Source organism: Camelus bactrianus, chromosome 14 (genome assembly GCF_048773025.1).
Source record: "Camelus bactrianus isolate YW-2024 breed Bactrian camel chromosome 14, ASM4877302v1, whole genome shotgun sequence".
Taxonomy (NCBI): domain Eukaryota; kingdom Metazoa; phylum Chordata; class Mammalia; order Artiodactyla; family Camelidae; genus Camelus; species Camelus bactrianus.
In genome coordinates, this window is record NC_133552.1 from 3,339,766 (window position 1) to 3,354,040 (window position 14,275).

General features: G+C 41.6%; 1 protein-coding gene across 1 annotated transcript in view; it reads right to left on the bottom strand.

Annotated features, from left to right (window-relative positions):
• Window positions 1–14,275, bottom strand: part of LOC105066261 (phospholipid-transporting ATPase IB) — an 84,732-nt gene that overhangs the window by 31,177 nt on the left and 39,280 nt on the right. Inside the window, exons 15-17 of the mRNA XM_074378654.1 lie at window positions 12,965–13,148; window positions 10,116–10,226; window positions 4,276–4,350 (exon numbers count right to left, since the gene is read on the bottom strand). Coding sequence (XP_074234755.1) covers window positions 4,276–4,350; window positions 10,116–10,226; window positions 12,965–13,148 — 370 coding nt within the window. The remainder of the gene's footprint in view (window positions 1–4,275; window positions 4,351–10,115; window positions 10,227–12,964; window positions 13,149–14,275) is intronic.

A 14,275-nucleotide genomic window follows, 5' to 3' on the forward strand; every position in this document is an offset into this window, starting at 1 on the left:
GTATTGGAAGAAATCATGACTGAAAACTTCCCAAACCTAAAGGAATCAGATATCCAAGTACAGGAGGCTCAGAGGGTCCCAAACAGGAAGAACCCAAACAGACCCACACCAAGACATACCATAATCAAGATGGCCAGAGTGAAGGATAAAGAAAGGATCCTAAAGGCAGCAAGAGAAAAACAAAGAGCGAGTTACAAGGGAACCCCCATAAGGCTCTCAGCTGATTTCTCTGCACAAACACTACAGGCCAGAAGGGAGTGGCAAGATATACTCAAAGTCCTGAATGAAGAAAAGATGCAGCCTAGGATACTCTATCCAGCAAGGCTATCCTTTAGAATAGAAGGAGAGAGAAATAACTTCACAGACAAGCAAAAACTAAAAGAGTTTAGCAACACTAAACCCATGCTAAAAGAAATATTCACAGGTCTACTCTAAATAGAAAAGAAGCAGGATGCTACAAAAATGAGAAACTCCTAACTGGAAAGGAGATAACTGCCATGAATTACAAAACTAAACACAAAATTGTAAAAGAAGACATCTAAATCATTAAGAGGGAAGCAAGGAAAGCCACTGTGGACAATAGTATGGAGATTCTTCAAAAGACTGGGAATAGACTTACCATATGACCCAGGAATCCCGCTCCTGGACATATCAAGAAGGAACCCTACTTCAAAATGACACCTACACCCCAATGTTCACAGCAGCACTATTTACAACAGCCAAGACATGGAAACAGCCTAAATGTCCATCAACAGATGACTGGATAAAGAAGAAGTGGTATATTTATATGATGGAATACTATTCAGCCATAAAAACCGACAACATAACACCATCTGCAGCAACATGGATGTTCCTGGAGAATGTCATTCTAAGTGAAGTAAGCCAGAAAGAGAAAGAAACATACCATATGAGATCACTCATATGAGGAATCTTAAAAAAATAAATAAATACAAAACAGAAACAGACTCATAGACATAGAATACAATCTTGTGGTTGCCAAGGGGGCGGGGGGTGGGAAGGGACAGACTGGGATTTTAAAATGCAGAATAGATAAACAAGATTATACTGTATAGCACAGGGAAATATATACAAGATCTTGTGGTAGCTCACAGTGGGAAAAAAATGTGGCAATAAATACATGTATGTTTGTGTATAACTGAAAAATTGTGCTGTACACTAGAATTTGACACAACATTGTAAAATGACTATCACTCAATATAAAATGTAAAAATAAAATTAAAAAAAAGTGGGAAACAGAGCAGAAGGGAAGGAAGGAGAAGAGGGAGAGGTGAGGAAAGGGGAGAGAAAATGAGAGAAGGAGCAGGAAGAGGGGCGTGTGGGAACTGGGCCCACTGAGAAGGGATGTCAAAAAGACTTCTTGGAAAAAGGATATCAGAGCCTCACCTGAAATATCTATTTCTGCATATTTCTGCCCCATGTGGTTCCTATTCCTGTGGCACTTTAACCAAGGATTCTTCACAAAGAGCAGCAAGACAGGAGAGACTTCACTGAGCAAGCATTTTTCACATCTCTGGGTTTCCGAGGTTTACTATTGTCCCATTGGCCAAATCAAATTACATGGGTGACACGGGGAAACCCAGAGTCAGTGTGGGTGGGCACACCAAAGGGTGTGGATCACAGGGGCAGGAGCAACTGGGGCCTTTATGACAACCTAACATATGGCCTCTGTAGATCCTTTAGAATTTTGTGCACGATGTTAACAGCAAATAAAGAAAGTTCTACTTCTTTTCTAATCCATTGTGTTTTGGGTTTTTTTTTTTTTTTTTTTTTTTTTTTTGTCTTATTTACTGGTTAGGAACTACAGACAATATTGAATAGAAATGGTAAGAACACACACTCCTGTCTTGTTCCTGACCCTAGGGGAACACACTGTTTTGCCTTCAGGTGTGACATTAGCTGTGGGTTTTTACAGAAGCACCTTCTAAGTGCTCATTAGGAATGGGTGACATATTCTCTCGAGTGTTTTGACTGCATCTGTCGAGATGATCATATGGTTCTTCCTTAAATCAGTTAACAAGGTGGAATTCACTGTTTGGATTTTAAGTAGTAAACCAAACTTGCATTTCTAGGATAAGAATCTTTATTTAATTAAAAAAATTACAAATTAAAAAAAAAATTGTTTGCCTGTGTTCTGACGTGCAGGTAAGTGACTTGCAAATCAGCTTGATACTTTTGAGGCTTTTCAGTTTTGTTATGATGGGTCCAGAACAGTGCTTATTATGAGACTAATTCATCCTTATTGTTAAAAGTGTGACTTATATAAGGAATTTCCCCAATATCCTGTGTAATAAGTCTTCCCAAACTGGCTGATGGGAATACAAACTTTCCCAGGCCGGAATGGGCTCCAGGAACTCAGCCTCCTGCTTTCTGCTTTTTTTTTTTTTTTTTTTTTCCCTTACCTTTGGGTAGACTTTTCTCAGGCACACACAGATAAATCCGCAGCCAGGCTCCTGGGGGCTCTCCGCAGACTTCCAGAAACACTCGTTTCTGTACTTCTCTGTGCCTGCACCTCTTTCTGCCTCTCCGCCCCTCAGTAAATTTGCCCTTCTCTGCACTTGATCTTAGCCAGAAGGCCGAGAAGCGGTCCTGCCCTTCTCTGATCCTCTGTCTGCTGAATCCCAGCTGTCCTGGCCCACTAGCCTCCAAGCGCTGTCTTCAGTTCACTAGGAACCTGGGACCTCTTTGGGCCTGTCTTCCTTCAGTGCGGCCCTGACACAGGCCTGCTCTCAGAGATCACAGCCATGAGTAGCCCGTTGTCTAAAGGCTGAGAACTACTGGTCCGTAGACTTTTTTCCGGGACTCTAGTTTTCTTCTGGTAGGAGTGCAATTCCTATAGCAGTTGGTCATGCGTGAGCAATAGCAGAAATCATATCTGATCTCTAGAAACAGTATGACAGCTCATTTAAATTTAGTTATCAAATAAGTAGGCAGAATCTATCTGGCATCGCCAGTAACTATTTAGAATGTCCAGGGCCTCTTTTTTTTTCATCTGTAAAATATGCTTGTAATGAGATGAGCTGTAGTAAGTCAAAGGATACTGAATAAGCATGCCGTCATACTTTATCCTCAGTTGTCCATAATTAGGTTTCCCACTGTAGTCCCTTTTGCTGCTTATAAAAATGCCAGCATCTGTGTTTTCCTTTATTGAAAAAAATCAGATTCCACTGACCAGTATCTGGCTTATGCATTCATAGTGATTTGTCTAACACGGAGGAGAGACTCTGCCTCTCCCTACTCTTGTCTCTAATAAAACTCTGGAGAAAGTCTACCAGTATTGCCACCTGTGACCAAGAGCCTGGCAGAGAAAACTCTCTGTAGGGCCTCAGCTTCACTGTGCAGTGTGCCAGTCAAGTACGTCTAGCCACTGGCATGTGCACAACTGTAAATGCTCACAGCACTAGACATTTTTATACTATTGGGCACCCAATGACTTCTATCTAGTGACTTCCATCTGTGCTTTCTGTTTGGGGATGTAAACTCCCAGAAGACAGAATTTTAGGAGTTAGGGCACGGGGCATGCAAAATATAATGTGACTGTGTTGTGTAGTGCAGTGCAGGAGAGAGCTCATGATACACTTGCTGGAACCTAATTTTTATGCTAGGTTTCCTAACTTCTAACCCTTAAGTGGAATAACAGTACAACAAAAATAAAATAAAACAGAAATTAAATGGTGATGTAGCTAATAAGTCATTTAGCCTGACTGTTTAATTTACATCTACTTTTTGAACTCAGAATAATTCAAGTAATGGTATGGAATTACTTATTGTTAGAAAATTCCATTAAAATGGAAAATAGTATTTACTATAGGCTTGATATAAAAATTCATCATTTAGTACAAATAGAGTGTGTTATATTTCCACAAGTACAAATTTTCTACCAGGAGGTTTAAAAGGACATGGAATTACACACACACATACACAGACAGACACAAAGATAGATAAATCTGAATATATATTATATGGAATGGGTTTAGGTAGAGTTCAACAATTTTTACCTGGCTTAAAAGTATGAAAATATTGTACAGGCGTGGAGTTAAAGAGATTTCAAATACATCATCAAAATACATTGGGAGCAAATTTCACTTACTTACTCTAGAATGACCTACCATGACTAGCAACCATGTGTGGCAGCAACAAGGCCCTAAAGACGTATTTGTGGGGCTGGCGTGGACACAGATGATGGACTCAGATAAACTTCCCAGACACAAACAGTGCACTTCTGCACATCATCAGGGAGAGATGGGGAGAGCTTACCAAGTTGTACAAGCTGATGCACCAACGGTCAAATATAATCTGCCCAGAAAATCCATTCATGAAGGCGAACCAAAGCTGAAAGAGAAGGAAGCCAAGAGAACCACTCAATTAGTGCTGACCTAAACACACCCTCGTAGTTTAAAAAGCGGCACAGAAACAGAGACAGACTTGTAGACATACCAAACAATCTTATGATTACTGGGGAAAGGGGGTGGGAAGGGATAAATTTGGGTGTTTGAGATTTACAAATGTTAGCCACTATATATAAAAATAGATTTTTAAAAAGTTTCTTCTGCATAGTACAGGGAACTATGTTCAATATCTTGTAATAACTTTTAATGGAAAAGAATATGAAAATGAACATATGTCTGTATATGCATGACTGGGACATGGTGCTGTGCACCGGAAACTGACACATTGTAGCTGACTGTGCTTCAATAAGAAAAACAGTGGCACAGAAGATGTTCACCTCGGCTGGAAGAACTAAGAGCTGCTGTGGCGCCACACAACTGTCCTTTCATAAGTTATGAATTTCAGATATCACATATTACTGATATTAAACAGCACTGATGTACTTTGTTGATTAATGGCATACATGTTTATACCAAAATGGGCATTTCTTGGAAAAGGCCACTGGCAACTAATCTCAAATTGAGTAATAAGGGTTTATTGTGTGTCTTCTACGCACACAGTTACCACAAATGTCCCTTTCCTGTCACAGTGCTCTAATAATAATAATAGCAAGCCCATACCGGGTACATATCATGTACAAGGCACTGTACTGTCCCTCTAAAGGCACTGTCATATTTAATCCTAACAGCAATAGCAAAAAGTAGGTATTATTACTACTTGTATCTAGATTTAGGAATTGTGAGAACTAAGGCTCAGAGAGGTTACGTTACTCAAGTCACACGCCAGTAAGTGGCAGAGACAGGTTTGGAGCCCAGAGCCATGAGATCCTCAGCCCACACTCATCCACTCATGTTAGGGGTGACTTGTTAAAATGTATCATTAACCATAAGACCCTTCGTAGCATTAATATCATGAAAAAAATCCTCTTTTACTACATTTCAGACTTCGGGATTATGAAGATACTAATCCCAATTCCATCTTTTCAACCATGAGAGACAGTCTACATGCACGCAATATACAGTCAGGCGCGCCTGCGTTTGAATCCCAGGTCACTCACTTCCTCCCTCTCACTGCTGTGTGACCCTAGATGAGTGATTCAGCCTCTCTAAGCCTCAGTTTCTCATAGGACTTGCAAGTTTTACATAAGATAATACATAAAAAATGATCATCACAGTGAGTAACACATTGATACCATTGAATAAATGTTACTTTTGTGACTTAACTACATGTACAGACATACAATATAATTCTAAAAAACACATCTCAAATTCTTCCTAGAATGAATTGGAATTATCAACAAAATGTATCTGTAAACTACAGCTCATGTTCTGAAGCAACTTGCAGTTCAATTAAATTGGTTAAAACATAACTATATGGAAACAGTCAGATGGTAACAAAATGCAGTTTACAATTAAGTACATTTTCAGAAGAATAAAGTCAAGGATCGCCATTAAGTACTAAAACTATGTTTTCTGCACCCAGTATACCCAAGTTGCTGAAAGACACAAATATTTCAATTCTAGTCCCAGTTCACAGAGTTAGCAGGTTAGCACCAGGTAATCCTGGACAAGATACGAATGTATGCCCCTCATTTGAAATAACATCCTTCACTACCACAAATTTCTGAGATTTTGACAGCTTCTCCAAGTAACCCAGGACTTGGCAAGACGTTTCCGGAAAGAATTTTGATGTGCCAATTGTACACGTGATTAGTTTTAGGTGCTATGATGGTTGACGCCACAGTCATTCTGAAACTTTACAACTCAACATCACTCTTTACTGAAGCAATGCATTATCGGGCAATTAGATCAACATATCTCACTGAAATCACTTATTTGATAGCGAAAGAACAATAACAAAGGACTAAATAGAAGTTTTAAAATAAATGGACCGGCTTTCTTTAGCTCAAACACTCAAGGTTGATTTCATTTACATTTTGGCAAAATCTCATTTGATGATGTGAGGAAAAGAATGACCAAGTACATACTATACAATCTGTCTTTCAAACTAGTTAATGCCATCCACCTCCAAAAAATATAAGTACAGGACAATTCCTGAACATGTTAATGTCATTTTTGATAGCCTTCCAGTGGAAGCATATATATGCCCAGACAGAACTCCTGCAGTGGTCATATACAGCTAACTAGTAACAGCTTTCTGTAGAAATCACATTTTATTCTTTAAAGTATATGGGAAAATGCAACTAAATATATTTAAAAATGGGAAAGTCACAGTCCAGCTAGAGTTCACTCAGATTTGGTGAGTTGTTAGAAAGTTTTTCCAGGTGTGGCTGGCTTGCCAAGCTCCTCAGACTTTCCTCAAATAGAGTATTATTTATGAAAAATGGAACCAAAGTCATTGAATATTTTTTATTCCTCAGAAAAGGAAACTTGCTCACTCGACTTGTCATTGGACTGCCAAAAATGCAGTAACAGGACTAGCAAAATCCTCAACAAAAGATTAGCAAATCACATCTATCAATGTATGAAAAGAACCATATACCACAACCAAGTCGATTTTATTCCAGACACACAAAACTGGTCCAATATTTGAAAATCAATCAGTGGAACCCACATATGAACAAGCTAAGAATAAAAGTCGTGGTGATTACACCATTTGACAGGAAAAGCTCTGACAAAATCCAACACCAATTCATGATGAAAACTCTGAGCATTCTAGGGATAGAGAGGAATGTCCTCAACCTGATGAAGGGCGCACACCAAGAGGTGAAAAACCACTAAGATTAGGGACAAGGCAGGGATGTCCCCTCTCACCAGTCCTATTCAACACAGGGCTGGAAGTTTTGTCAGTGCAAAAAGTCAAGGAAAAGAAATAAAAGTCTTACAGGTTAAAAAGGAAGAAATAAAGCTTTCTTTTTGAAACTGATTTTATTTTACTCTTTTTTGTTGTTGCTGTTGGGGGAGGTAATTAAATTTACTTATTTATATATTCTTGCAGGAAGTACTGGGGACTGAACCCAGGACCTCATGCATGATAAGCATGTGCTCTACCACTTGAGCTGTACCCTCTTTAACAGTGGCAAGAAACACATAAAATTTACCATCTCAACCACTTTTAAGTGTATAGTTCAGTCGTGTTAAGTCTATTCACATTGTTTGCACAACCAGCCTCCAGAACTTTTTCATTACCCAGAACTTAAACTCTATACCCACTGAACAACTCCCCAGCCCCTGGCAACCACCATTCTACTTTTCTGACTCTGTAAATTTGACTCCTTATATATTTCATGTAAGTGGAATTGTACAGTTTTGTCTGTATGTGATTGGCTTATTTCACATACCACAATGTCCTCGAGGGTCACGCACGTTCCAGCATGTTGGAATTTCCTTCCTTTTAAAGGCTGAGTCCTAGTCCATTGTGTGCATATATCCCAGTTCATTTATCCATTCATCCTTCATTGGACACTTGGGTTGCTTTCACTCTTGGCTCTCGTGAAAAGTGCTGCTGTGCCTATGGTGTGTAAATATCTCTTCAAGTCTTGCTTTCAGTTCTTTGGGCGGCACGGTCGGAAGTGGAATTACTGATCACATGGTAATTCTGATTTTAATTGTGGGGGAGTTATCATACTGTTTTCCATCTAGCAGTTGCACCATTTTGCATTCTCACCTACTGTGTACAATAGTTCCCACTTCTCAACATCCTCACAAACACTTGTTTTTTTCTGTTTTGGGTTTTGTTTTTTTTTTCCCCAATAGTAGCCATCCTAACAGGTCTGAGGTGGAGTACTACACAGCGATAAAAAGGGGAAATGATTGTGCACGCAACAACTTGGATAGATCCGAAAGGAACTACACTGAGTGAAAAAAAAAATCCAGTCTCAAAAAGTTACATAGTCTGTGACTGTACTTTTATAACATTCTTGCAAGTTACAAGGATAGAGAGCAGGTTAGTCACTGCCAGGGATTAGTGATGGGTGTGGGTATGAAGGGGCAGCATGAGGAGATCCTGCAGTGATGTGGCTTTTTCTGTTGTAGCTTTTTCTGTAACGTGTCTGTGTCCTGATTACTCTGGTGGTTATGAGTCTACACAGGGATAAAAGTGCATAGAGTGACAGACATGTACACATACACACATGTGTGTAAGGCTGATGAAATCTGAATAAGCTCTGGGAGTTGTACTGACAGCAATTTCCTGGTTTTCATATTCTCCTGTGGTTTTATACAAGGTGTTATCTTTGGGGGCAACTGGATGATGAAGGGTTCACCAGATCTCCTGCAAATATTTTTTATAACTTCCTGTGAATCTATAATTATTTCAAAATAAAATGTTTAAAAATATATTTCCACAGCCAAATGTAAGGCTTACACAGGTATTTTTAAAGTCAGGATGGCCCTTAGAAGATTCAGTGCCATATCTTGGCTATTGCAAATAATGTGTCCATCAACAGACTGGATAAAGGAGGTGTGGTATATACATACAGTGGAATATTACTCGGCCACAAAAAAGAATGGAATTCTGCCATTTGCAACAACTTGGATGGACCTAGAGAACATTATGCTTAGTGCAGTAAGCCAGACAGAGACACACAAATTCTCTATGTTATCACTACGTGGAATCTAAAAAAATAACATAAATGAATGTATGTAACAAAACAGAAAGAGACGCAGATACGGAGAACAAACTCATGGTTACCAGTAGGGAGGGACAATAGGGAAGCAGGATTAAGAGACACAAACTGTCACGTATAAAATAAGCACATACACTTGAAACTAATGTAATTTTGTAAATCAACTATATTTCAATTAAAACTAATAAATACTTACCTTTTAAATACATAAATAAGATGTATGCAAGCTCTATTGTACAGTAGAGGGAAATACAGCCATTATTCTGTAATAACGTTAATTGGAGTATGATGTGTACAAATGCTGAATCACGACGTTGTCCACCTGAAACTAACACTGTGAACCAACCATACCTCAGTAAAGACAAGAAGATTCACTCCCACATCCCATAGCCCTTATACACCGCACAGCAGAGAAAGCATGCATTTTCAGAAGCAATAAAAACATGACAAACTTCAGATTCCATAAAAAAATGCAGTTATGGAACCGTCATTTGGTCCATTTTCAGGAGGAGGCGGCCCCGCTGCCGGGCTCCGGCGGAGGATGGGAGCCAGGGGCGAGCGGCACGGCCGGCTGCAGTGCCAGGGCCACGGCCCAGCCGCCCCAGACGGGGGCAGGAGAGCAGGCCCGGGTTTGTGTCATTTTACTTTCCTGGTGTGGAAACAATGGCAGTGAAAAGTTTCTTTTCCCACTTGCTTTAACCGCCAAAGCTCAGAACAGCCGAGACACAAAAGGCAGAGAAGGTGTCTGGAAGGACACGGCCCTTTCCTTCCCTCAGTGAGGTGTTAGGAAGCCTTCTGACGAGGTTTCCTGTCAGGAGAACAGTTAAAGAGCCCAGAGTCCTCCGGGTCCTTTAATTACCAAGAGCTGGCAGAGATGCACTACAGTTTCAAACAGGATATGTTTTTTTAATCACAGACTATGTCAATAAGTCATCATAATGTCATAACATTTTTGCTTAACATAACATTTTTTACTAAATCAATTATATGCAGGCAAAAACTTAAAGCAGGATTATATAATGCCACCTTAAGCAACATAAATATGAAAAAATACTGCACTATCAAGCTTTATGTCAAAGCCCTAGCTCCTCAAGGAAAGAAAGCCTATCTTCTTTCTTACCTCAATGATGTACAACACGACATTCTTGTAGAAACAGTACAATATGCATTTAGTCACTCGAAAATAATTCCAAGCTCCATGAACCAACAGCAGCTTCTCTAAGTAGCTAAACTAAAAGACAGAAATAATAGTAATGAAGTTCAAAGGAACCTACCACTTAGTGACAAAACCCACAAAATGTCCTTTTCCCAGAGTTTCACAGATCAGCAGTTCTTGCCATGGAGGATACCCGTTCCTGGACAATCTGACTCAGCTGTTCACTATAAAGGAATTTCTTAAAGCTTTGTAAGATTAACTTCTCTTATCACTAAAAAGAGTTAATCATCACTTTTCCTCCCCAGCAAATGCCGCTTGGATTTTCACTTGTCACACGCAAGGTTTTGAATTTAATCTGATCCACACCTGAGACCGGCTGGGACTTGGGACCTGGGACCTGGGACCTGGGACTCTGCTACAGTGCCTGCACCTGGACAAACATCTCCTCCAGCAACAGGATACAAGGAAACTATAAGGGACTAACAGTAACTGTGAATTATGAACAACAAGATACAAGGAAACCAAGAACCCAGCTGCCACTTTTGAGGTGTCAGGAGCAGAAGCAGGTACTGCTCACGGCCCCTGCACTCAGCCCCACCAGGGGGGCGGGCAGACCCTAAGCCGCCCCTGCGGCCCGACCCCCCGGACCCACACACCCTCACCCCACATAAGGGCCCAGCCCGCCCCCACTCAGGGAGCGAGCAAGGGCACCTGTTCCTTGCTCTCACTCCCTCCTGCTGCAGCGCGAGTCCCAGTAAAGCCTTGCCTGCATTTCTCCGTCCTCTTATCAACTTCTACTAAGGAGGCCAAGAATCCTGGTCACTAGCACACCTAGGACCTTAGTCATGAGAAAGGGTCAGAATTATTTAATGAGAGGAACCTCATACTGGAAGCAAGAACCTCAGTCACTGATTCTTCTATCTGATCAGGTACATGTAAGAAAGTCTCACAGAAATCAGTCCCCCGTTTCCCACAGTAAATATACAGAAAGGAAAATTAAAACGTGCAAGGAGGAGACGTGGGATTTCTGCAGCACTCCCGAGCTGCCTTACCCTCATCCACTTTGTCCTTCTCCACAGCACTTATCACCTTCAAACAAAGGACAGGCTTCATCTACTACTGTAATTACTGGTTTTTTTCTGTCTCCTACAACAGAAACTATGAGAGCAGGGCTCACTGTTTACTCTGTGCTCTGAGGAATCCCAGACACCCAGGAAGGTGCCTAAGGTGTGGGGGGCACTCGATAAGCGTGTTTTGAATATTCAAGAGAGTTATTCCACAAAATGAGGCAACTCAGTAATTGAGTGACTACGAAAATTAAACATCAACCTCAGAATGGCATAAGTTGGTACAGATGGAAAAAAAATACTTAGCCTTTCAAAAAAGAATGCTTAAGAGTTTGGAACATGAGGGTCAGGATGGGAAGGGAGATGCAGAGTCATAAAATGCGTGGCTACTATGAAATCAGTGAATTCAAGAAGGATGGGTTTTGCTTTCACCGAGAACTTGATACTACACAAGTCATTACAGACAACATTCCTAGTGCCTCAAATTTTCGCTTTGTGATGATTTATTTGCAGGGAGAAAAAAAAAGAAATTCTAAGTGAAGGCTGTATTTCTTGGGATGACTTAAAAATATTAAGACATTTGGGGAGGGGAAAGCAAAGAAGTCACTCTTTTCAGAGAATAAAAGGATCCAGGCGGTGAGCAGAACGACGCGTAGACCCAGGGTGGACCCTAGGCTGTAGCCTATGAGAGGGCGGGGGCAGGCCGGGCGGAAATGGGGGGCTGTCCACTACGGCCCTGGGGCCAAGCCTCACTCTGGGAGAGGCTGAAACGGCCCATGCTCTGGCGGAATACCCTCTCCCTAGCTCCAGTCAGAGCTGCTCTCAGGTAAAAGCACAATGGGAAGAAAACTGATGTGTTATCATTAACCTGAAATAACGTTTTCACAGGGGCCAAAGCAAGAATCAATGGCACAAGAGACTTGAAAGACACGGAGAGATTTTAAACGCCTATTACCAAGTGAAAGAAGCCAGTTCAGAAAGGCGACGATGTTCTGCGTGATTCCAACAATACGACATGATGGGAAAGGCAAAAACGATGGAAATGGAAGAGATCAGTGGTTTCCAAGGGTTGGGGCGAAGGGAGGGATGAGCAGAGGGGCACAGAGGATTCTGAGGGCCGTGAAACTGCTCTGTGTGGCACTGCAGTGGTGGACACAAGTCACCGCACCCTCGTCCAGACCCACCAAGAGTCAGTCCTACTGTAAACTATGATGCTGATGTGGCAGTGCAGGTCCGCCCATTACCAGGGGTGTACTGCTCTGGGGAGGACGCTGACAACAGGGCAGTCTGAGCGTGTGTGCCGGACGGGGGTACCCAGGACATATCTGTACTGCTGTGAAGCTAAAACTGCCCTAAAAGACAATTTCTATTTTCTTAAAATGCCTGCCAAGAGCCAGTGCCTCCTTAAAAAGGGGGGGTGGGGGGCACAGGGAGATTTTAAGTCTTCTCCTGGAGACATGAGAAAGCAAAGTGCACAGTGCGGACTGCAGACTGCAGAGACTGGGGTTTAGAGGCTGAATTAGCAGAGCTACCGATTCTGAGCGGCGGCAGCTTTGCCAGCTCCACAGCTGGCAGGGGGAAGCCTCCACTGCTGCAGATGCCTAGGGACACAATGAAAGAGAAGCCCACACGTGCTGGTGGCTTCTAACAGAAAGCAGCTTGGAAAGTAGGGTAGGCCTCAGGGGTGGACGCAAGGTCTTCAACACTCCACGCCAGCCGGCCACCCCGGCCACCCCGGCCGCGGACCTGTGCGATGGCGTAGTCCGAGTTGTTGGTGGCCAGCATGCCCTCGTTCCCGCTGATCCCCACCCCAACGTGGGCCGTCTGGATCATCCCGACGTCATTGGCCCCGTCCCCGATGGCCAGGGTGACGGCCCTTACATGCTTCTTAACCAAGTCCACTATTTCAGCCTTCTGGAGGGGAGATAATCTGAAAAAGAGGACAGAAACAACCACTTTTAAGCATTTTGTTTGGGTTCATGTTACTTCGCCCTGTTCTAGGAGGCTTTACATAGGAGTCCACAGTAATCTACATACAGCCACACGTAAGTGACCGTTCCTGGTAAACTTCCCAATTCATTAATTCAGCTTTTTACATACATATGAAAGTTCCCAGCTACCCCCACCAAAAACAAAAAGAAAAGCACACACACACACACACACACACACAAATCCCCAAACAATCAAAAAACACAAAACCACAGAGTAGCTGCTTTAACATCCCCAAAGAAATACACACTCCTGGCTGCCCAGTTTGCACGGAGATGCACAGCTCCGTTTTCCACTCTCCCCTCCAGCACCTGCTGCCTCACTCTGGGCGGCTGTGTTAACTTACATCTACATACACGAGAGGAAGAAGTGAAGGGCTACCATTTCTGAGACTGCATGAAGGCATTTACCCAAAGAGAGGAATGTAGAGGAGCCTTTGAAAATCAAACCACCCTCAAGTAAGCTTGAAAATACAAGGAGATAGAAAAACAAGAAGGTATCAGTCAGGAGAGCTGAGGTTATGCTGTGGTAACAACAAACCAAAGCTACGTGACTTAACAAAGGTTGGTTCTTTCTCATGTTATGTGTCCAGTGCAGACTAGGACACATCATTGATACTTTTTTTTTCCCTGAGACAAGCTACAAAAGCAAATTTAATATGCCTAAAAAATTTCAGGATAGCAGACCCTGTCTACCCAGAAAATATTTACAAATATACCAAAGGAGGAGAAGCAAAACTTCCTCTCTTCTGCATCACTCATTTATTCTTCACTCAGTAAGTCAGACACACACTTCTATCAAAAATGAAAAGGGCACACAAAGATTTTATTTTCTTCACTTATCAATCTCTTCCCACAAAACAGCTCCTAAAAAACTAATTTAAACTTAACCTTTTCAAACTTCAGGTGAGATTATTAAAAATTGAGGAGATAGAGGTTTCTTTGATTAGAATATGCTCTAAATTTTAAGCCTGAAACATAGTTGGAAAGAACGTTTGCTTCATAATGAATAAAATATAATGAGTTGTAGATAGAATATGAAAAGCTTCGAAGTAGAAGATATTAGGAA